The 24,516-nt window shown below is 49.5% G+C and overlaps 2 protein-coding genes across 6 annotated transcripts in view; one reads left to right on the plus strand and one right to left on the minus strand.

The window, feature by feature from the left end:
- Positions 1-4,232: 4,232 nt before the first annotated feature.
- On the minus strand, positions 4,233-11,194 carry ING1 (inhibitor of growth family member 1). Of its 3 annotated transcripts, none has more exons than XM_019443898.2 (2): positions 11,027-11,194; positions 4,233-5,180 (listed from the first exon to the last, which is right to left on the minus strand). In XM_019443898.2, exons 1-2 carry the CDS (start codon positions 11,166-11,168, stop codon positions 4,477-4,479), a joined length of 846 nt encoding a protein of 281 aa, XP_019299443.1. In that variant the 5' UTR covers positions 11,169-11,194; the 3' UTR covers positions 4,233-4,476. The 3 variants fall into 3 exon arrangements, with proteins under 3 accessions (XP_019299443.1, XP_019299445.1, XP_053744729.1); XM_019443900.2 differs by lacking the exon at positions 11,027-11,194 and adding an exon at positions 9,896-10,375; XM_053888754.1 differs by lacking the exon at positions 11,027-11,194 and adding an exon at positions 6,605-6,746.
- Positions 11,195-15,791: 4,597 nt separating this feature from the next.
- The window catches only part of CARS2 (cysteinyl-tRNA synthetase 2, mitochondrial), a 45,075-nt gene continuing 36,350 nt past the window's right edge, over positions 15,792-24,516 (plus strand). The window contains exons 1-3 of one of the 3 annotated variants that reach the window (XM_019443902.2): positions 15,793-16,088; positions 16,346-16,396; positions 21,313-21,430. In XM_019443902.2, the coding sequence (XP_019299447.1) occupies positions 15,877-16,088; positions 16,346-16,396; positions 21,313-21,430 (381 nt within the window). In that variant the 5' untranslated portion in view covers positions 15,793-15,876. Of the gene's footprint in view, positions 16,089-16,345; positions 16,397-21,312; positions 21,431-24,516 lie in introns of all 3 variants that reach the window. The other 2 variants (XM_019443904.2, XM_019443903.2) reach the window with 2 other exon arrangements.

Here is a 24,516-nt window from a genome sequence, read left to right on the forward strand (position 1 = left end):
TGACATTTTCTTGTTTAGTAAGAAAACTCTGGTTTAAAATGAAGCACTGAATGGCACAAATCAAGACTTAGCCAGTTACTGTTTGCAGGGACTTCTTTTTAAGTAAGGATTTCTCTGTTTTGTTCATTCATTACAAGTGGGGGGTAGGGGCAGACACAGAGATTTCCAAGCAGGCTCTACGCGGTCAGCAGAGCCTGACATGGGGCTCAAGCTCACGGCCCCAGAGATCACGACCTGAGCTGAGATCAAGAGTTGGACACCTAACCAACCAAGGCACCCGGTTGCCCTTCTAAGTAGGGATTTTAAGTTGAGAAAGCATCGACCCCATCTTGATGAACAAAATCAGGTAATACAAAGTGTTTGAGGCAAGAGAAGTGAGCTAATGCTTTCCTTCATTCCAGTTAAAACCATGTATTTGTTGTCCTTTTTTGGTGGGTTGGGGGAGCGGGACACAGCACACTGGTGTCTGTGAGGGAAACAAAGCCCCCACAAAACCCTGAAGAGGCCCTTTTGGTACGTGACGGACCTCTCTCCTGCTGTTCCCACCCCCGAGCCCTCCACAAGCTTGTAGACGGAGGGTAAGGAGAACACGAGTTCCTCAACAGCAGTAAATGATGACTAGCCAGTTCTCCAGGTTAAACGAACCCAGAAGTCTACCTCCCAAATTGCTTAAAAGCACCTGGGCCCCAAGACTAAAGAGCTCAAGCTGAAACAGCGGGAGACCGACAGCCACGAGACCTCGTTCCGTACATGTAGTGATCGCAAGCAATCAGCAATTCCTTTAGACAGACGGTGCAGAAAGGCTGGTCTCCTGCAAAAAAAACACATCATGTCTTTAAATAGCACGTGGACAAAATGTTTGAAACTCTGCCTAATGAGGTTTGATACCTTAATACATTCTGAACACTATGAACATGAGATACAAAAGGATATTACGAGTAAACATCCGTTCTTTCCAAAGTAGGTAGATAGTAAGACCATGCCTTTTATGTTGGTACATGCGTTATTACGTCAGCACTTGCAGCCTCTTACAGCCTTGGGTACAAAGACCAGCACACCCCAGTGTCGTCTGGGTGGGTGGCCTGTGGGTCCTGCCACTGCGGTGTTCCTTCTCACGATGGGGACGCAGGCTCCTGTGCCCCAAGAAAGCCATGCCACGGCTGTCAGTACACACCGGTTACCTGGATGAACCAAGGTCCTCAGTCCAGATTAAAATGAAGCATTCAATTGGGGCACCTTGGGGCTCAGTCGGTTGAGCGTCTGACTCAGTTTCGGCTCAGGTCATGGTCTCATGGCTTTATGGGTTTAAGCCCCACATTGGGCTTTGTGCTGATGGTGTGGAGCCTGCTTGGGACTCTCTCTCCCTCTCTCTCTCAAAATGAATAAACTTAAAAAAAAAAAAAAAGTAAATAAAAAGAGGTATTCATTCTACTGCAAAGTTTAGACTGTCTATGTGAAGCGTAGTAACTCAGTTATTAAATGCAAACAATAGATGGCTGCCAGAGCAGGCATGGGCAAAACGGGTGAGGGGGTCAAAAGATACAAACTTCCAGTTGTAAAATATGCCAGGGATAGGAGTACAGCAGGATGACCACAGTTAATAATACTGTATTGCACATTTGAAAGTTGCTAAGAGAGTGAATCTTTAAAAAGTCCTTATCAACAAGTTTAAACAAAAAAAGTTTAACTGTAGTGACAGGTTAACTAGGCTTACTGTGACGACTTCGTAATACATAGAAACATCGAGTTATCGTGTACCTCTGAAACTAAAACGTTACAGGTCAGTTATACCTTAATTTAAAAACTTTTATAAACAAAGAAATCTAAGCAGCCGTTCCACGTTAGCTAGCCTGGCATTCATCTAGTTTCACAGACTCTGGCCCCCTTGCAGTGTTTCCCACGGCCACCTGCATCTCTCTACTGTATCTAATCATGACCTAAAGCCTAAAGCTTGACGTGCTGAGTACTCACGTGTGATTTTACTGTTCACTGGAAATAATAAAAGGGATTTAAAGATCACTAAGTCAACAAAATCTTCCTAGACCATCAAATCCAACAGAATCTGCTTCTGTAACATTCCGTATTTTTAGAAAAAAACGCCTAGGCTTTTGTCCTTATGGGAAACTTCATCAAAGGTAGGGGAAAAATACCCAGCATTTGTCTTATCCACTTACCCTGACTTATTTATTTCTCAGAGGCACCTTTTATGAAATAGGGGTTTTAAAAGTGACCCGTGGATGGAGTTAAGCTGTTTATTCAAGATCAAACCCCTAAGGGACAAAGATGGGTTTAAACCCAGCAAAGTTTAGCCTCTGTGTATGTGTCTCTACTACAGCCTTTTACATACACCAGAACTGTATAAATATGAAGAAATCCAGTATTAGCAACTGTGTTCTATTCAATCTTAACTCCCATAACTTCACTTTCAGCGTTAGCTCTAATTAAAATAGAAGTAGAAAAAGCAAATGGAATTTTCTAGAAGGAAAGATTCTTTTGAACTACTTTTATTGCCACTGGACTGCTAATCAAGTATCTTAGCTTTTTATTATTTGTCTAGGTTAATCTTAACACTCAAAAAGATTCTTAAGGGGCACCTGGGTGGCTCAGTCGAGCACCCGACTTCGGCTCAGGTCACAGTCTTGCGGTCTGTGGGTTTGAGCCTCATGATGGGCTCTGTGCTGACAGCCTATCAGTGCAGAGCCTGCTTCAGATCCTCTGTCCCCCTCTTTCTGCCCCTCCCCCACTCACACTCTCCCCCAAAATAAGTAAATGTTAAAAAAAATTTTTCTTAAATGTTTCTGAAGTTTTGCCTTCTTGTAGATCCTGATATGCAAAAAGGTCACATTTGAAGGTATAATGAACTGCAATTCGCATTTCTTCACCAGACAGTTCTCTATGACAGGGATTCACTGTAAAACACTGAGGGATTTCCATCTGGCACAGATAATGTTCTCGGTGTTCATCAAATGAAGTAAACACTCAGAAAACAACCTAGTGTTTACCCAGAGCCCTGTGTGCTCCAGCGGCCACTCAGTTCTTCCTTGTGACGGCTTCATAAGTGGCTACAAGGCAGACTATACGAAAGAAATTCTCTTCTCCACTTACCGCTTAGAAATGTGAACCATATTATCCCCTATAAATGAAGTTGGTCTACATCAGAAATCAGCAAACCTCTTGAGCGCAGGGCCAGAAAATAATATCAGCTTTGTGGGCCATTTGGTCTCTGTTGCAAACAACTCTGCCATCGTACAAAAGCAGCCACAGACGATGCTTAAGCGGATGAGAATGGCTGTGTGCCAATAAAACTTTATTTATGGACACTAAAATCTGAATTTTATAATTTTCGTGTATCATAAAACAGGATTTTTTTTTAACCATTTAACAATATAAAGCTCATTCTTGGCTCACGGGCCCTACAAAAACAGGTGGCAAACTGGATTTGGCTTATGGGCAGTATTTCCCACCCCCTGGTCTACATATATATTCTGCTTTGACATTTATTTGCTGGCAATTAGATAACTTCTACTTCGTTATTAAGAACGACAAAAGAACTTGCTTAAGGCTTCATCTAAACTGCTGGTATACAAATTTGTAAAACAAAAGTTTAAAAATTACTTCCATCCAAATTAAATATCCTGCTAGAGGAGCAAAGAGACCAAATTTATCTCTCGACCTCGCGTCTGCACAGCTCTCGTGCACACACAGGAAACACACCTTAGTCTTACAGTGGCATTTGATGACCCTGAGACAAGCACAGGGTCGCTTGGAAATGCACATTTACGCGCCTTATGTAAATGAGTATGGCCACACTGGGGTGTGTGATGGCACAGAGTGATTCGAAGTTCCATGACCAAGCCACTTCCATGTCGTTTCATAAAAAATATGTCCAATCACTTAAAAAATGGCCACTTGGGGAACAAGCCAGTATATAAGATGTTTGCCAGGTAAAACTTAAACCATTTCCTTTTCTACAAAATAATCTTCAAATTTAAAACCTTTATATTGAATTGTTAGATGGACAGACATTATTAGAGCAAGAAACAGATTTGCTACGGGCTATGTTTGTAGCAATTCGGCTAATTTTTTTCAACATACTCATGAAGTGATGACATTATTTTTATTGAAATAGCAGCTACGTGAAATCTCTTTCCACATTTACTGCGTTAGGTTGCTTCCAGGCCACCCCCAGCCCAGCCAACCAAAAACAAAAAACAAATCAGTCTGAGACTCACTTGAGTGTTTAATTCAAACCTATATTTGTAGTTTCTAAAATGTTGATCCACAGACCACTCTCTGGTTACACGTGTGTAGCAATGAAAACAAAGGCAGAGAATCCCGGCCATCCCGACAAAAGGAACAGCTCCTTTCCCAACATCCTTTAAAAATACACATGGGACCGTCTGGCACATCAGCGCGGGCGGTGGTGGAACACACGGGCTCCTGGTGCTCTCCTCCCTGCGGGCCCAGCTCCGCCAACTACCTGTTGTAAGCCCGCTCCTTTTTGGATTTCTCCAGGGCCTTGTCCATGGTTTTCTCATTCTCCCCTCGACACTTGGGACAGTACCACTTGCCCTTTGGTTTATGATTCAGCCCCACGCAGGAGAAGTGGAACCACTCGATGGGGCACTCGTCATTGTCGCAGCCGATCATTTCTCCATAGGAGACCTGATTGCACAGACAGTACGTGGGCTCGTTCGGGTCGATGGGAAGGTCTGCAGGGGACGCCTCCCTCTCGGCTTTGGCCTTGGAGCGCTTCTTCTTCTTGGAGGCTTTCGCCTTCTTCTCCTTGGGCGTTCCCGAGGTGACATCATCATGGTCGTGATGATTGGCCGCGTTCTCCCGGTTCTCGTTGTTGCGCTGCCGCCGGGACCTCTTGCTGTTGGTCTTTTCCGCCTGCGTGACGGTCTCGCTCTTGGACTTATCCTGGCCGGCTTTGCCACTGTGGCCAGTGGTGTCATTGACCTCCTGGTGGGCCTCAAAGAGCTCCACGTGACTGTCCACCTGCCTGGTCCGGTTCTCCACCAGCTCCACCATCTGACTCACGATCTGGATCTTCTCGTCTCCCAGCTCCTGGCTCCGAATCAGGGCTCTCTGAATGCAGTGTAACACTCTCCTCTTCTGGACACCGTCTGTCTCACGTTTAAATTTCTCATAGTACTCATCCAGCTCCTTTAGGATTTCTGCAGAGGGAAAAAGAAGCATTACACCCATGCCACAAACACTGCTGAACCTTTTATTTGATTCTCCAGTCTAGGAGAAAGCAATGGCGAAGCACAGAAACGATCGCTGCAAGATTTCCTAGGATGAAAATCCTGCAACCTACAGGCCTTTCGAGGGGGCACCGTTTTTCTCTATTGAAAAAAATCCCTGGAACTAAATACAGATGCCAACACCGTTCCGGTTCAGCGAGGTGCCGCTCAGAGCCCCCCGGGGGGCTCTGTGCATTCAGAAGCATGAGGAACGTTTCTCGGAATGGGCAAGGACGAGGAAAAGTTTAAATTTAGATGAAGTGCTGGCACCCAAACTTTTATTTTCTATAAAATTAATGATTTATGTCCTATATTTCCATTATTTTATTCAAATATTCTTCTAACTTAAAGGCCTGTATTTCCTTCATTTTAATGTACCAATGTCTAGAATACCCTGTTAGAGAACGTATATAAATAGTACCCAGTGACCCAGAGCCTCAGTTTGTCACATCTTTCTCCTCCTACCACATTATTCCTCCGTATTTACTGAAAACAAGAATGGTTTGTCACAATAAAGCCCAACAACCTAGCTTTGCTTTGAAACAAGGGTGTCACATTTTGCTTTCGCATTTACTGCTTAAGACAATACACATTCATATCTATAAAAACAAACAGATTTTAAAACATTACCAAAAACAAAAACCCTCAGTACTATATTTAAACCTTGTACAGGGGATGCCTGGCTGGCTCAGTCTGTAGAGCATGTGACTCTTGATTTTAGGGTTGCGAGTTCAAGCCCCACATTGGGTATAGAGATTACTTAAAAATAAAATCTTACAAAACAAAAAAACAAAAAGCCCCAAAAACTCTGTACAGACACTATATGATTGGAAAATGTAACTTGGGAAAATTAGGAAATTTCCCAAGAAATAAAAGTTGTTAAATTATCTTGATCAAAATAAAGTAAATATTCTTGCCAAAAGCTATTGAAATACAAATAGAAATTCCCAGTTATTTTCCCCAAACAGTAACAAATCTAAATAGAATCAGGGGCACGTGGCTTAGTCGGAAGAGCACACAAATCTTGATCTCTCAGGGTTGTGAGTTCCAGCCCCATGATGGGTGTAGAGATTATTAAATATCAATAAATAGTATCAGATTTTTTTTTCCCTGAAACCCTCTGTAGTCTCTTAAAATAATGCAATTCTACTCTCCAACCAGGAAGTATGTGTATGTATGGGGCCGGTGGTGAGGGGGGCAGGGGAGCAGGGGCCGGTGGTGAGGGGGGCAGGGGAGCAGTCGGTGATGTATAAAATGTAACCTGCAAGGGTTCCAGATCTTATCTTCAAATAGTTATAAGGCATAAACCTAACACTGAAATAAACACAGGCACTTAGGCCAACCCTGAAGCTTACCTAAATGTAAGTATTCTGGGGTGCCTGGGTGGCTCATTCCATTAAGTATTGAACTCTGGATTTCAGCTCAGGTCATGATCTCAAGGTTCATGAGTTCAAGCTCTACATCAGGCTCTGCGTCGACACTGACAGTGTGGAGTCTGCTTAGGATTCTCTCTCCCCCATGTTCTCTTTCTCTCTCTCAAAAATAAAGAAAACAAAAAAGAGAGCTCTGAAGATACTTCCTAATTGAACAACGTAGACTATCTGCCACCAGAAAGGAGGAATCCCACAGTCTCATAGCGTCTTAGAGTAATTCTGAAAATAGGCTCAAGGTATCTAAGTTCTGTTTCATAGATATTAAAATATGAGTTTCTGCAACGTATTTTTAAATTGATTGCACATTACAAAACTATTATCTGGTTTAATCAAGTAACCTTTTTTTTTTTTTTTTTTTTAAGTTTATTTTGAGAGAGAGCAAGCGGGGGAGTCAGGGAGAGAATCCCAAGGACGGTCAGCACTGTCAGCGCAGAACTGTACACAGGGCTTGAACTCACCAACCTTCAGATGAACCTGAGCCACCGATTCAGAGTTAGATGCTTAACCAACCAACCAAGCCACTCAGATGCCCCTCAAGTAACCAAATTTCTAACGACAATGTTACTCTTTGATAGAAGAGAGAACGATTTTACCTTATTGCTAATATTAAAATCAGTAAGGTATGGCTTCTTTTATATCACAAGCAAACTTATATCCATGTGAGGCCTCAGTCTTGGGAAAGAAACAAAAATGACATCACAAAATTACCCAGAAGTAATTCTGTTCCCTACACAATGGCTTAATTTCTGAGACTCTCCAAGTACACCGTTCCATCAGCAAAGCCAGTTAAGTACACACTGTAACAAGACCACCACCAGTTCTAACTGCGCGGGCGCCCTGCCAGGACACTTTCAGGAGCTTCTTCAGTTCCACCAGCTCAAACTGCTGCTGACGTTCCTTCTGAAACGCTCCACACCAACATCACTGTAGGCAAGCAATGGTACCACGGAAAGAATTTAAGGATTAAGTGAGACTGTAGCAAAATTTAATGTGATCTGGCCAATGTATAAAAGGCTGCACTGGTGTTCTTTATGAAGCTGACTTCCATTGCGAGGTGGGTATTTTTAAAATACTTGAAACATAACGCAAAAATAAGTCTGAATTCAATAATCCAAGCATAACCTCAAATAACATTTAAAATTGGTAAACTAATTATAATCCATCTTTATGAAGCAGTCTCCAGTTGATGCGTACTAAGCAAGTCTGACCCGCAACACAGGCCCTTCGAACGAAAAGCCCGAGTGTTCCCACGTACGGTGCACACCCCCACATGCACAGCGGAGCCCCCAGGCGAGGGGTGACCATTACCGGCAGCTCACTCGGCGGCACCGGCTGCCCGCGGGCACGCCGTCTTCCCCGCAGGAGCAACCAGCCCCGCCGCGGGTGCAGGCTGTACTGGAGACACCTGATCCCGAAGCAGCAACAAAGTAACTTCGAGGGGATGCTAGATGAATTCACAAACACTGTCATCTTGAAATTTCCTGTAGGCGCTAACGGACGGTGAGGGCGACGACTCCCTTTGACCTCTGCACCGAGTCGCCGTCCCGGCTCGCCCTGCGCCCGGCCCCTGTCCCCTCACGCTTCCCCCGCTCCGCGCGGACCTGGACCATCGACGGGCCCGGGGAGGGAGGCCTGAGCTGCAACCTCTGCAGCTCCGGCACCGGGACGCCGCCATTGCTCCGCGGCCGGAAATGGCCAGGCTCGAGCCCCTGAGGGACAGGGGCGGGGCCTGGCCCCCAGCCAATGAGGAGGCGGTCAGCGGCCGTCGCGCCCCGCCCCGAGAGCCACCGCCTGTGGGGATCGCCGGGCCGTAGGGCGGAGGCCGAGCGGGGCTCCAATCACAGCACAGGATCGACGAACACGGCCCACCCCAGCAGCGCCAATGGCCAATCCCAGGCCGGAGGCCGGGCGACCCGAAGACATTCAAATCAACTCGACTCCCCTCCTCCTCCCCGCCCCTCTGAAGAAAAAAGAAGGCAGCGGAAACAGAGACCCGTGCCAGTCACTGCGCAATGCCCACCCTCCTCCGGCGCAGCAACCAATAACTCAGCAGCGGATGGATAAGGACATTCCATGGGGGACGCCGAGACCAATCACAGGGAAGCCAAAGCGGGACGTTCGCAATATGCTAATAAGACCCCTATAAAAGTCGCTGCGAAGCAGAGACTCGGCTAGAGCGCGCAGGGGGCGCCATGCCCGCAGGGGTGCCCGTTGCGCTTCGGGGCGTGCGGCTGCTTCCCACCTTCCCCCCCCCCCCCACGCTTCCGTTTCCCTGCTGCGCAGCCCTGTAAACATTAGTAAACTCCGAGTGACGATCCGCGTCCCATACGCAGCCCCCACTGCCGTGCCTGACCTGGCAGGAAAGTTTCCCCAACAGCCAACAATTCCCAGCGGACACGAACCCTCCTCCTCTGTCCGGAACTCTGGGCAGCCGGGGCTGCAGAGAACGACCCACAGGTCCTCTCCCCTGCCATGTTCCTCTGCAAACAGACAATCTTTGCCCGCGCCCCCCGAGCACAGATGGGCGACTTCCTCGACCCATCCTCCCTTCCCTTCCCTCTCTTCCTCTCCCCTTCCCCACCGCACGCACAGAATAAAGCCCTAGCCCTCAGCGAACTACACCCGGCCGCGCCACCCCCTACACGGCGGCCCTCACTCGGTGTCCAGCTCCACGGGAGGCCCGGGGGGCTGCGCGGGGGCGGAGGCGGCCGGGGCCACACCGCGCGGAGTGCCGACCCCGGACTTTATATAACACTCAGATTCGGGACTGGGTGGGGGTGGCTCCGGGGATGGCAAGCAGAGCAGGGGACCCGCCGCCCGCAGCGCCCTCCCAGAAGCCCTGCGCGCAGCCCCGTCGCTGCGCCCCTCAGCCCCAGCTACCGCGGCACATCCCTCCCTCGGCGCCCTAGCCTGCGCCCCCCTGCGCCCCCTCCCCCGCAGCACCCCGCCTCGTCACTTCACTACAAAGAGCGCTTTGCTCGCGCAGCCTGGCATTGAGACCTCTCGTTCCTCCTTCCTCCTCCGTGTCCGGGCTTCGCGCACAAGGACCTTGGCGAATCAAAGACGCTCCAGACCTTTTGTTCCTGCCCGGCCGGGGCCACCTCCGCGGGCCCGCGGCTCCTCCGGGCGGGGAACAGGACGGCCCGCGGCCCCGCGGCGCGCCGCGACCGGCGGGGATGGAGCGGCCGCCCCCGCCCATCCATCCCGCCGTACCTTGGTATTTCGCGTCGATCTCCCGCATCAGCGAGACGTTTCTCTGCAGGTCGAATGGCAGAGACTCGATGGAGTCCAGGTAGTCCTCCACATAGTTCACCAGGTGGATCTGCTCCCCGTTGGCAGGGCTCAACATGGTTCACCGAGGTCCCCGGCGACTCGGCGCGGCTTTCCGCTTCCTCCAGCCCCCGCCCCCTCGGAGCCCAGCGCTGCAAAATGCAAAGCTCCCGCCCGCCGGCGCCCCCCCTCCGGCCGGCCCCGCGCCGCTACATCTGCGAGCCGCGCCGCCTGGGCCCGGGGACCCGGCGCCTGGCGGGCCGGGCCGGCGCTCGGCGGCCTCGGGCGCGGGGCGGGCGCGGGCTGCGCGTGCGGGCGCGCACCCCGGCGCAAGGGCCGGGGCCGGGGCCGAGCGAGCGCGGGAAGGGGCGCGCGCCGCCCGCCGCGCCGCACTTGTCCAACGTGGAGAACCCAAATACCAGTTTCAAACACTTGGGAAACATTCGGCCCCCCGCACCGCGCATGCGCCCCGCCCCCCCACGGCCCCCTCCCCGCGGGCCCCGCCCCCGCCGCATCACGCCCCTCACCGGCCCGGCCGCGCGGGGGGTGTGGCTTTGTCTGTCACTTTGGCTGGGGAAGGGGTCGCGGGAACAGGGGCGGCGGGCGAAGCGCAAACTTTACTAGGAGTTTCGCACTTGGAAGCAGAGCCTGTCGGGCGGCAGTGCACGCCCACCGGGGAACGTGGGGAGCAGCCGGCCTCGCCGAAGACCCGGTCGGAACCGACTTAGTCGTGGTACCAATGCCGCCGAGGCCATCGCTCGCCTGGGTTGCCACCTCCCTATCCACACCCAGCCCCTCACTCTCCAGAGCCCCGCCGCGCAGCCGGGCATAAGTAAGGCCCGAAACAGACTGGCAACGCCAAGACCCAATCCGCTCGCCGCCCTTCCTCGATAGCCCAATCAAACCGAAGGAGAGGCGGGACGAGTGAGGATAACCCCTCCCACGCTCTTACTACGAGAAACCCGCGTCCCGCGGGGGGCGGAGGGAGGGGGCGCGCCGTGCAGGGCGGAAGTGGTGGCGCATGCGTACTTGCACGGCCAGGGAAGCCATCGGCCCGGGAGGGAGGAGACCTACCATTAGGCGGCCGGACCACCGCTCCCAGCAACCTCAGCGGCTCGCGCGCCTGCGCGGTCCTCACCGCCTTCCCTTTGTGTCGCCGGCTGGAGCCCAGTGCCGAGCGGCTTGGAGACAAAGGGGCCCAAGAGGGGAGTTGCATTCGTAGCCGGGCTCCCGCAGAGGGCGGGCGATCCCGACCCCATCCCGACTGTGCCCTGGGATCCGATCTTATTCGAAAGGCCACTCAGATCGGGGCGGGGCAGGCGTCCGGGACCCTCTCCCCTTGCCATCTCGGCCTCTCCCCTCCCCCCACGGCCTCTCTCCCCACCCTAAGCTCCCGGATTTGGGTTTTCTGAAAAGCCCCGCGCAGACGATCCCGTTGCCTAGGCGACGGACCAGCGCGCAGGCCCGCCGCTTCCGGCAGAGGCCCCGCCCCGTGGGCGTGGCCGCGCTCCGCCTTTGTCCTCTGGGCTCCGGCCTCTACGGCCACAGCTGGTGCCTCCGGGGCGGGCCTCCGCTGCAGCGATCCTGTGCAGCTCGCAGGCTTCCTTCCCCCAGGTGGGCGGGGTGTCCTGTCGGGGTCTCTGACCGTGTAGCTGGCTCAGCTCTACCTGCTCCCGGTCTCTGCGGGCTGAGCAGGTGCCCTGGATCCCGCGGGATGCTCCTCCACAGACTCCGAGCCAGGGCGCTCAACTGCTGTGCAAACTCGGAGTGCTCGGCGAAGGGAGGCATGTTGTCAATAGGCCAGGCCATTGGCGATTTTTAAATTACTGTATGTTAGGGGCGCCTGGCTGGCTCAGCCCGTGGAGCCTGCGACTCCTGATCTCCATCCAGGCAGTGAGTTCCAGCCCCAAGTTGGGTGTAGAGATTACTTAAAAATAAAATCTTTAAATAAAAAGTAAAGAAAAATAAATTACTGTGTGTAAGCCACTAATATTTCAGATCAGTCCGACTTTTATAAAATAGGTTGTTATCCGGTGGTACTCATTCCAGCGATCGTACGGCATTTTGTGAGAGGGATGCCAGTAGAGCAAATGAGACTAAATCGAGCTGTTTTGTCTTTGAAATGGTTGGTTCTCGTTCCAACGTTGTTGCGGTGATAAACGACGAAGAATGTAGCACTTTAAAGTAAATAGATTTGATCTTCACTCTTAAACCCCTTCATCCCTTCCCCACATCAAAAGAATGCTCGCTTTGATAATTGGGAAAATAGTTATTTTACTTATGGATTCACACTTCTTTCAGTCTTGGCTCAGTTTAAAGCAAACGATGAAGTTTCATTTCATTTTATACAACAAAATGTATTGGCCACTAGTCTGCACGAAAAGACTTGAATACTATGACATTATGTGACAATAGAAATGGTATATGGGATAGAGATAGGATACAAAGTTGAATAAGAAAAATAATTACTAAAAAATAATTACTTTTCTCTGAGAGCAGACAAAAAATTTTTAAGTACTTATTAGTAGATCTTTGCATTTATTGGCTCTAGAATGAGTGTTTGTCTGAATTTAAGAATAAAGGTAAGACATAATTTACTGCTTCCAGGGATAAGCCAGTTTGAACTAGGGTATCTTAAAAAAAAAATTTTTTTTTAAATGTTTATTTATTTTTGAGAGACAGGGAGAGGGGGAGGGGGTAGCGGGGGAGGGGTAGAAAGAGAAGACCTATAATCCAAAGCAGGTTCCAGGCTCTGAGCTGTCAGCACAGAGCCTGTTGGGGGCTGAAACTCAGAAACCATGAGACCTGAGCCCAAGTCGGAAGTTTAACGCACTGCGCCATCCAGGCGCCCCTGAACTAGGTTATCTTTTTTAAAAATCACGATATTATCTGAATAATGATTCCTTTCATGTTTCCATGGTCTTCACAGACACAGAAACAAAAGGTTATCTTAATCATTCAACAAGAAATATTTCGTGAGTGCCAACCAGGTGCTAGCTACTGCCTAGGCCCTGGGGATACAGCAGTGACTAAGGAGCTTACATTCTATAAGATAGTTTACCCTGTGGGCTAAAAAGTCAGAAAATATTTTATTAGCTTTATAAAGTTCTTAAAAAACATAACAATGACTTAACAGTTTTCTGAACAAGGTTAGAAGACCAAAGGCTAAAACGTAACTATGATCATGCATTTTAAATATACTACTAAGGAAAAGTAATTCTGAAAATACATCGAAGAACCCTGGCTGTTTTAGTTCTGCTCTTTGGAGTGTGTTGCAAAGATGGATATTACATTTTTTTTCTGAATTATATTTCTAGTTTAACTGGTGATACTCAAACTCATGGGGGAATAAAATCAGAAGTGAACATACAGTTTTTGTTTGTTTCTTTTCAGGTGCTTAAAAAAAATAACACATTTATTTCAAACTTGAAATACCTTAAACACTGTGCTACCTTATCTACCCTACTTTGGGTTTGCAAGACTTGGCCTTAAAAGCAAAGGTATTACTGAGAACTACATTTTTGGTTGTCATTAAGGACTAGGAAATGGCGTTCAAGATACTTTGAGATCATTATTATTATTTCTTTTTTTTTTTTTTTTTTTTTTTTTTGAGAGAGAGGAAGCGAGCAAGCAGGAGAAGGGCAGAAAGAGAGGGAGAGAGAGAGAATCCCAAGCAGCCTCCACACTGCAAAGCCCAAACCCATGAACCATGAGATCATGACTTGAGCCGAAATCAAGAGTAGGACGCTTAACCCGCTGAGCCACACAGGTGCCCCTGAAATCATTAATTCTAATATACTTCTTTGTTCTGACCCAGCGGGAGGACGAGTCCCTCCAAATTAACAGGATTCTCTTTTTTGGGAATATATTTGCTAATCTTCCCAGTCATTTTTACTATACCTGAATATTCAACCTGCAAAAGGAGTTGTATTTTAATTATTCATAATTAATCATATTTTAATTATTCTGTATCATTAAATAGAGGGTTATGTTTATCATAGTTTTGATGATTTCCAGAAGACTTAAGAAAAAGTAGAATTGCTGCCAGTTAGGGCTGAACATATTACACGACCGGTTTTCTGAAGACAGAAGATCCCATTGTTCATTTAAAAGTCATGACTTTTCTATGGCCAATTCAAACATGCCAGCTATACAGATTCATGTGTAGGATTTGGTCTTCAGTGTTACTAAATCTGTTTTCAAAACTTCTAGCCTTTCCCGTGAATTCTGTGTGTTGTCACAGATTGCCTTTTGTTCATTTTCCTCTTTTACCAGCACATCTAATATCTGGACCAGAGCTTTCCCTACCAGATATTTTACTGCCCAGATTTCCTCCCACAGGCACAACAGGTGGATTTCACAGAGTAATTCAGCAACCCTTTGCTGAATTTAATCTGCTTACAGTGAGAGAGTTCAAAAAAATTTACAATCTCAAGTACTCAGAAAAATATACACATTGTACTACAAATAAGAGACAGTAACAAAGGAACCAAAATAGGGATGCAGAGAGCAAGGGAGGGATAACCTGCCAGTAGGACTTTGAGGAGTCAGGGAGCCTGTGCTTAGCACTGAGGGAGAAGTCGCCTAATTCTCAACCACAGGTTCTAACGCTTCAGCACTATGCATTAGAACAGAGTTTACGTTGGATTACAATTTAGCTTGAAGTACAATTGCAGAATTAGACTTCAGGGATCTTGAAAGAAAGAAAAAAATAAGGAACATACCATTTTGTCTCTGGTTAAGAATTTTCCTTTCAACTGAATGACCAAAACAAACCAAAAAAAGGAAAGAAAAGAAAAAAAAAACAATTTAGGGACCTCTGTGCGGTTTTGAGGAATGTAAAAACAAAGGGGATTTCTTTCTCTTTCTCTCTCTTTTTTGAGACATTGTTTTGCAAGACATCAGTAAGGGTACTTTTGTCAAGACAATATGAAAGCGACTTCAAATGAATCCGCCTTTTAAAAGTCCCACTGAAACCGCAATTCAGATTGTTTTTGTTCTCGAGAGGAGATGATATAGAATGTTTAACCTTAATGAATCCCAAGTAGACACTTCCCACTACTGGCACTTGATGAATGGGGCGGTTTCCAAGCTTTGGTCTTGCATCCGGAGACAGAATGCTGTCTTGGGGTGCAAGTGTGCCTTGTGCTGTTAAGTGGAGACGTGCTGTGTGCGTCTTGGGGTATCAATATGCTGTGCTGGGGTGCACACGTGCCTTGTGCACATTGGGATCATACGTTGCTGTGTTGGGGTGCAGACGTTCTGTGTTGAGGTGATGTGTTTGCTGTGTGTGTGCGCTGGGGCACAAACGTGCTGTGTTGGGGTGCAGACGTGCTGCGTAGGGGTGCTGATGTGCTGCGTGTTGTGTTGGGGTGAGACGTGCTTCCTGAACAGGCGAGAAGCCGGAGGCGTGTGCCCGCACGGTGAACTCCGGCACGGGCGGGAGGTGGGCACCGGCCCTAATTCGTCAGCGCACAGCCCGCACGACGGGCTCCAGGGAGAAGGGCCCCCTCCTCCGGACGCGAAGGAGCGCCTCTTCCTACCTCCTCCCGCGCCCGCGCCGCGCCCCGCCCCCAGCGCCGCAGCAGGCGCCACATGCCTGTGGGAGGCGCCGCGGCCACTTCCCGACCCCTTCTTCGGGGGTTGACAAGGCCGAGGCAGGTCATCTTCCGGAATGGGCGGGCAGGGCTGCGACCCCTTCCGGGATGGGCGTGGCGTGGTCAGATCCTTTTCCGGGTTGGGCGGGGCCTGGGCGTCCGCCGTTCTGGGTTGGACAGGTCACGGAAAGCCTTTTCCGGGGTAGGCGGGATCTGGAGGCCCTCTTCCGGGTGGGCGGGCCCAGTGCGAGTCCCTCCCGGAGTGGGCGTGGCGAGCCTGTCCCGCGGCCGCAGGTCCCCAGGCTCCGAGCCGCGCGCCTGCAGGCCATGCTGCGAGCGTGCGGGGCGGGCGTGGGGCCCCAGCTTCTGCGGGCGGCGCTGGGCCTGGGGGCCTGGCCCGGTCCGGAGCGGGCGGCGTCGGGGACGCGCGGGCAGGGCTGGCTGCAGCCGGCGGGCCACGACACGGGCGTCAAGGTGTACAACAGCCTTACCCGGAGGAAGGACCCCTTGATCGTGGGCAGCGCGGACGCCGCCTCCTGGTAGCCGCCGGGGACCTGGGGGACCGGGGTGCTGGGGACCAGGGCGGGAAGGACTGTGCGTCGGAAGGTTCTCAGGTGGAAAGCATCCAGTAAGTGACAAGTGCGTGGCGGCACAGTTGGAGATACTGTGCTGTAGTCACGGGTACTTGACAGGCTTGGGCTGGGAATCCCCCAAACGTGGTTCTATGATACCCTGAGAATGTGGTGTCCTTTCTTGCAAGTATGATTCACGTGATGGATTGTAACTGTGTTCCTAGGTATAGCTGTGGACCAACTGTCTATGATCATGCACACCTTGGCCATGCTTGGTGAGTGACCCCAGTTTGATTTTTCACGCTTCAAGCGACCATTTATTTTGTAAAGAAAGAGTCTTTTGCAGGTTTTTTCCATTTCTCAAGTGGCAGCTTAATACTGAATATAGTCCTGGTGCTGTGGGAAGCACACCTGTTAACAGTCTCTCATTTCGTTCTTGTAGTAGTGCTAAGCGCTCATGCCCATTTCACAGGTGAGGAAACTGAGGGAGGCAATGAGGAGCGGTGATAAATGACCTGTTTTGGAATTAGATGTTTAATGCGATGAGGCCATTCCAGGGGTTAGGACTCAGCTGGTGAGTTATTTCTGGCCCCACTAACTTCTTTCCAACTTTGGACAAGCCACTTTATTACCTTGAGTCCTGCTTTCTTTATCTTTGTGACGGGGACGATAATTGTATCCATCTTTTTTCAACCTGCACAATTTTTTGAAATAACGCCCATACAGTGCTGCTTGCAGAGTGCCTGAAGTGTGATGCGTGGTGGGGACTTCACAGTTAGTGTGAGGAACTTCCCCGAGGTCACACATTCAGGAAGCCTGGAGCCTGGTGTCTCTGATCTCCCAGGTACTCGCTTTCTCAACCTGCTAACCAGCAGCTGCACTCCTGCCTACCTTTGTCAGAATTGCACTTTTCCGAATACTCTCTATGTTCTCTCATTCGTGTTTTAAACTTGTTGTGTTTCAGACCTAGACTAAAAGTGAAAAGCTACCTGTACTCATTACACTTCTTACAAAATCATGTATCACCCAGGAAGTTTGGAGCATTTTTTGTGTTTTGTTAACATCAGTAGTGTGGGAATCCTTTCTTCCTTCACTGTGGGCTAACTTAGCGTTACTTGTAAAAAGCATATCTTGACCTCTTTATTGAAGTATGAAATATGTTGGGGAAGTATTAAAAAACAAGAACTCTTCCCAACCTGGAAAAACCTCTCCACAAAGGCAGAAGAGAAAGCAAAGTTTATTGTTGAGTAACATTAAATCAGAACGGGACATGGTCACAGGCAGCCCGCTAACAGGATTGCAAAGACAGAACTCTCACTCTCATAGAGCCAGGTGAGTGACACTTGTGAGATCAGGTGGGGTTTGTGACGTGCAGTCAGATGACACGTCCGGCCCGTCCCTCTTCCTTCCTTGATGACTTTATTTCAGAAGGGTGGCTCTTAGCTCTGATGGATGTTAGCAAACAAACGGGGTCCCAGTGATCAATACAAGTTCTGTTTACTGAGCGTTGATGCCGCAAACTGAAGAAAGGAAATGTTTCACTATAAAGCTGCTTAGACTGAAGGTCTTCTAGAAGCCATCCGCACAATTTTCCACTTGCCCAGGAGACCTTTCCCCTCTGCATGCACGAGATCGCGTTAGTGTGTCGTGTTGGGGTTTACACTGGTTAATAAATACCTGAAACTCAGAGCACCTGGGTGGTTCAGTCAGTTGAGCATCCGACTTTGGCTCAGGTCAAGATCTTGCAGTTTGTGAGTTCGAGCCCCAGATCAGTCTCACTGCTGTCAGCATGGAGCCCATTTCAGATCTTCTGCTCCTCTCTCTGCCCCTCCCCTGCTCATGCATGTTCTCTCAAAAAAAAGGAAACATTTAAAAAAAATATCTGAAACTTTAAAAAAAAAAAAAAAAGGTGGCTCTCGGGTCCTTGAGAGTTTCCTGGTCGTAGGACTCAACAGAGGCTTCCTTAGCCATTAAAGCCATCTACAGAAAACATTTCATAAAAATTAAAACAAACCTTTTTTTTTTTTTTTTTTTTTTTTTTTTTAATTTTAGAGCACACATGTGTGCCTGGGAGTGGGCAGAGGGAGGGACAGAATCTTAAGCAGTCTCCACACTCAGCGCAGACCCTGGCGTGGGGCTCAATCCCACCACCTTGGGATCATGACCTGAACCCAAATGAAGAGTCAGATGCTCCACCAACCGACCCACCCAGGTGCTCCTGACATCCATTTTAGTAGGACTGAGGAATTTCTGAAAGAAAGGGGCGGTGGGGGAGAGCCTGTTTCCTTATTTTCAGCTAGGAGAACCAAGCCTCTTGATTATAATTTGTACTTGCCCTTACAAATACAGAAAAAAGTACAAATGTTAAGCGTACAGCAGAATGAAGTGTTCATGGCTCTTAGAGGGAGACATGTTACCGACAGCCTAGAAGCCTCCCCAGCGCCCCATTCGTCAGTCTTGCGCCCCCCCCCCCCCGACTCCCCTCAAGGATAACTGCTAGGGAAGGCTGGGCTGGGAGACAGAACCCATTCTTCAGGAGTCCTTCAGGATGTCCCTGGGGGTGGAAAATCTAAGAACTACAAGATTCTGAAGATATGAGGTCGTATGGGCAGGGAGGGGCAGGCCTGGCTCCACTGCCCCTAAGGTAAAGTTCGAAGTCCTGAGGTCGTCTCTGCAGTTCTATAAGCCTGTCCCGACTTACTGTCCAGGCTCACGTCTCCCCACCTTCCTCCCCAGGTAACCACACTGGCCTCTACTGAAAAAGACGTGTACCGGGCACCTGGCTGGCTCAGTCAGTAGTGTGTGCGACTCTTGATCTCAGGGTTGTGAGTTCAAGCCCCACCTTGGGCGTAGAGCTTACTTAAAAAAGAAAAAGAAAGAAAGACATGTAGTTAACAGACACAACACCTGCTCTTGCTGTGTGCCAGGCTCTGCTCTAAATGCTCTGCAAACACCAGCCACTGTAACACCCTAACGGCACCGGATGATGGTGCTGTGATCCCCCAGCTACAGATGGGGACATGCCGGGAAGGGGCTGACATCGTGGACATGGAGTGGCCCCTGGGGGAGTCATGCACCTGTGGCCTCAGTGCCATGAAGCCCTTAAACTCCTCAGGGCCAAGCATGTGACTCTTTTTACTTTGTGCTTCTTACTTTTTCTCTGAAATCTCACTGCTTGTAGGGTCTTTCCCTGCTCAAGTCGCAGGAAGGGCATGGTGACGCCTGTAGGAACTCGTGCTGCACAGGCCTCAGGATCACGTCCAGCAACCCCATGGGGTGGTGGGATTTTGCCCAGTTTCTGAGTAAGCAGTTAAAGCCTTCAAATGATTAAATATCTTGGCAAGGAGTTTCTGACATCGCTTTGTCACCCAAGCTGCGTTCGGGGAGTGGGGGTGTGGCAAGCCGAAGGGGTGTGATAACAGGGCTCGTCTTCGAGGGAAAAGGATGTTCGGAACTTAGGTTGTGCGGATGACAGATGAGCGTGAGACTACCTGACCTTGAGCTTTAAGGTTGCTTTTATGAGAAGCCAGATTCTTTTTGCAATTTATATCCAAGTTAGTTGGCGTTTAGTGCAATAATGATTTCAGGAGTAGATTCCAGCGATTCATCCCCTACTTATAACACCCAGTGCTCATCCCAGCAAGTGTCTTCCTGAATGCCCCTGACCCATTTAGCCCGTCCCCCTACCCACCTCCCCTCCAGCAACCCTCAGTTTGTTCTCTGTATTTAAGTGTCTCTCTCTCTATATTTTTTTAATGTTTACTTTTGAGAGAGAGACTGAGTGTGAGCTGGGGGGAGGGGCAGAGAGAGAGAGGGAGACACAGAATCCAAAGCAGGCTCTAGGCTCTGAGCTGTCAGCACAGAGCCCGACACGGGGCTGAAACCCACAATCCATGAGATCGTGACCTGACCCAAAGTCAGACGTTCAACTGACTGAGCCACCCAGGTGCCTGTGAATTTAAGAGTTTCTTATGTTTTGTCCCCCTCCCTGTCTTTATCTTATTTTTCCTTCCCTTTCCCCGTGTTCATCTGTTTTATATCTTAAATTCCACATGTGAGTGAAGTCATATGATATTGTCTTTGACCAATTTCACTTATCATAATGCCATCCAGTTCCATCCATGTAGTTGCAAATGGCAAGATTTCCATTCATTTTGATTGCCGAGTAATACTCCATTGTATCTATATATACCACATCTTCTTTATCCATTCATCCATCGATGGACGTTTGGGCTCTTTCCATACTTTGGCTATTGTTGATAGTGCTGCTATAAACATGGGGGTGCACGTGTCCCTTCAAAACAGGACTCCTGTAACCCTTGGGTAAATACCTAGTAGTGCAATTGCTGGGTCGTAAGGTAGTTCTATTTTCATTTTTTTGAGGAAACTCCACACTGTTTTCCAGAGTGTGAAGCCAGACTCTTGACATTTACAATTTTTTTTTATGTTTATATATTTTTTTGAGAGAGAGAGAGCACGAGCGCAAGCTAGGGAGGAGCAGAGAGAGGGGGGGAGAGAGAGAGAATCCCAAGCAGGCTCCATGGTGTCAGCACAGAGCCTGACGCAGGGCTCGAACTCCCAAAATGGGACATCATGACCTGAGCCCAAATCAAGAGTTGGACATTCAACTGACTGAGCCACCGGGCACCTCCAGATTCTTGACATTTTAAATGGCTCTTGAACCCTTCTGGTTTTATAAGTTTGAGTTGCCCCAGTGTAGCCCACGGATAAGCCGATGTGTTAATATTCTATGATAGTTTTACACGTTCTTTAGGAGTGACACTGTACAGCTTTCATTGTACTTGCCTCGATTTGTTGTTACTGCTGTTCTGCCCTAGCGAAACATTACAGTTACTCTAGAACACGAACTGGGATGGTAACAGCTCTCTGTATTTTAAGCACCTAGTGCCATTGTATCAGCGGTGAATTTTTATACAATCCAATGGATGTAAGCGCACTTACCAGCTCCAACGTTAAAAGTGCTAATACTGCACCTGACATTGAGGGGATGCCTTTGTTAGTTTCTCGCGAGGACCCGCGTGGGCCCTTCTCCTAGCTGCACGTGAGCTGTCCGTTCTGTCACACACCCGACTGCTCTGTGGCGGCCTGTTAAAATGTAAGGCACTCCGTTTTAAAGGTCACGGCGGTGATTTTCTGCATTAAAGACGCCCTAATACTTATTTCCTTGCAGCTCATATGTTAGATTTGATATCATTCGAAGGATCCTCACGAGGGTTTTCGGATGCAACATCATCATGGTGATGGGAATCACGGACGTGGATGATAAAATCATCAAAAGAGCCGGTGAGGTAAGCGTCGACGACGACCATGTTGATCGTGTGAGTGTTCTGATCCCTGCGTGGCAGTGCCGTGGCTGTTGCACACGTGTGTTTTATGTCTCACTGTCCGTGTGTGACCCAGCGAGGTTGTGCTGACAGGTTCTCAGAGGAATCCCTGTCCCGGTAAAAGAGGCCTGTTCGATTCTGGTCGCCAAAGCCTTTGATGCCGAGTCTCGCTCTGTCCCGGTCTCCTGCTTGAACCTCATCCTTTTCTGGCCCCTCGGCCCCCCAGCCTCCTGCGCAGAGGGAAGTCAAGGGCCACTTTGGGCTAGAGAAACTGAGCTCATGGGAGGCTGAATTTTCCCACCTGTTATGTGTGAAGCAAACGGGGCACTTACAACTCATACGGTATTTAGGGGAAGTTTTTTGGGGGAAGTTTTAACTGAGGGGTTGAAGTTAAATATTATAGTTAAATTTTTAAAAGTCAACTTTCAAAGGTTTGTCTCTTCTGCTTGTCATAATTAGCAACTTTGACAATTATCTCTAAAGATCTGTAAAGGATTGTTAAACGGTCCAATCTGTGCAAAAACCTACACAGAGCATGTGACATTCCTGTTATTTTAGACATTCCTGTTATTCCTGTATGTATGTACTGAACACTGTATGTGCTATTTTTTTTCTTTAGGAAACCAGTTTATAATGTTTTATAGTCTGCTTCCTCCACTTAGTGTATTTTGAGAATTTTCTTCACGTTCTTAAATATTCTCGAGCATTTTTAAATAGCCTCGTAACATTCCATCACATGGACATATCATAATTTATTTACCGTTCTTAGTTTTGGACTCTTAAGTGCTTCCATAGTCAAACTTATTTTCTAGAAACCACATCTCCCTGTTTCTCACAACTTGCCTTTTTTTTTTTTTTTTTTTTGTAACTTTTATTTACTTAAGAAATCTCTACACCTGACATGGGCTCGATGTCACGACCCTGAGATTAAGAGTTGCACGCTCCTCTGACTGAGCCAGCCGGGCGCCCCCCAATTTGCCTTTTTAACAACTCGACAGCATTCCATGCAGGGGGCTATGCAGCAGCTCCCCGTCTGGGCTGCGTCGTTTATAGCTGTTAAAGATAGGGCTGCTGTGAATGTCTTTTTTCCATAATGTCTTGTTTCACTAAATACTTTTCCCAAAGTGGAATTTCTGGTTGAAGGAGGAGTGGGTTCTTTGATAAGGCTTTTCTTCTAAGAGTTGGGCCACTCAGAGCGTTTACCAGCGGCACTGAACATGGGCTCCGGCTTTAAATGTGTTTCCTCGAGTCCCTCGGCACAGCTGGGTTGGCCAGTGGGCAGCTTAGCCGGTGTGCCGTGTTCCCCTAAGGTAGACTCAATCTCCGTTTCCAGAACTGTCCCCGAGGGTGTATCGAGCCACCAGGGGTCAGACCTCCGCCTGGCTTTGTGCCCACGAAGGTGAGGGAGACGCTTCCTGGCCGCACGGAGCTTGTGTCCCCCATGAGGCGGACGATCCCACAGAGGGATGCTCGTGTGTCACATGGCTCATCTTCTAGCCAGGATGGGGGACCACAAGGAAATCCATCAAACCGCCCCGGAATTCAGAAATGACTCCCTGGAGGAGGTTAGCCCGCTGACCCGCAGTTAGTGTCAGAACAGGGTTGAGTCCCGGGACACCGGCTGCACGTTCGGTGACAGAAGATACCGCAGGCTGGGAGCGGAGAGCGGGCAGGCCGGCCTGGGTCACCGTCCCTGGTGCCCTGGTGGCTTCCATTCTGTCTCTGCCGCTGGGGTCAGGTGTCCCCTGCTCCAGCCAAGGCCGTGCAGACGTGGGGAGCCGTCCCTTCGTCGGGAGCTGCAGTGAGGGGCAGACGTGAGAGGACAGCAGGGAAGGCAGGGGCGAGGGGTCCCCGGGCAGGTACCACTCTGCGACAGCTGGCTGACCCCACAGGAGGAGGGGCTTGGAGTGGCTTCCCCAGGACTGTGTGACTTGAGTGCGTGCTCAGCCACCTCGCTGGGGGCACAGCCAGAAGGCTGATTCTAGAGTGAAGCTTTTGAGCAAACGAGCTGGCCTGGGGAGGGGCGGGGGGCAGGGAGCTGTGCTGTTGTCTGGAATGTGCTAGGAGCGGAGGCTGGCCTGGGCAGGCGCTGGGAAGGCTGACCCCACAGGGGCTGAGCAGGAAGGCCTGTGTTCAGAATGGAGACGGCACCCAGAAATCCATGGTCTCTGACGTTGTGAGCACGTACTTGGAAGGAACATGGCAGCACGAGGCGTTTGGAAATGCAGGTTGGTTAAGGAGGAAGGTGACGCCGTGAGTGTTTCCTCCATCCTTACCCTCAGTGGGCACCTGACAGCCCAGATGGGTCCCTGAACTTGATGAATCGGGCTCTGCTGTGAATCTGCAAAATCGGGGGTGGAAACCTCGACCTGAAAGGCCTGGGTGGAGACGGTCAGGCTCTGGAGGGCCCCGGGGGAAGGGGTGGGGGTTGGTTAGCCAAGTGGGTGACGGGACACATGTCCCAGGAGGGGCGGCAGCAGGGGTAAACGCAGCTAGAGGGAAGTTAGAGGATTTCACAGATACCATGAGGAGGCAGCGCATGTCAAAGAATTATGTTATACTTAAGGGCACAGGCATGCCTCATTCGGTTAAGTGTCTGACTCTTGATCTCAGCTCAAGTCATGATCTCATGGTTCGTGGGATCAAGCCCCATGTCAGGCTCCGTGCTGACCATGCAGAGCCTGCTTGGGATTCTCTCTCTCTCTCTCTCTCTCTCTCTCTCCCTCCCTCCCTCCCTCCCTCCCTCCCTCCCTCTGCCCCCCCCTTCTGTTTCTTTTTTTTTTTTTAATTTTTTTTTTTTTTCAACGTTTTTTATTTATTTTTTTGGGGACAGAGAGAGACAGACAGAGCATGAACGGGGGAGGGGCAGAGAGAGGGAGACACAGAATCGGAAACAGGCTCCAGGCTCTGAGCCATCAGCCCAGAGCCCGACGCGGGGCTCGAACTCACGGACCGCGAGATCGTGACCTGGCTGAAGTCGGACGCTTAACCGACTGCGCCACCCAGGCGCCCCCCCCTTCTGTTTCTGCTCCTCTCCTGCGTGTGCTCAC

Source organism: Panthera pardus, unplaced genomic scaffold (assembly GCF_024362965.1).
Source record: "Panthera pardus isolate Hobbes unplaced genomic scaffold, ASM2436296v1 HiC_scaffold_1, whole genome shotgun sequence".
NCBI lineage: Eukaryota > Metazoa > Chordata > Mammalia > Carnivora > Felidae > Panthera > Panthera pardus.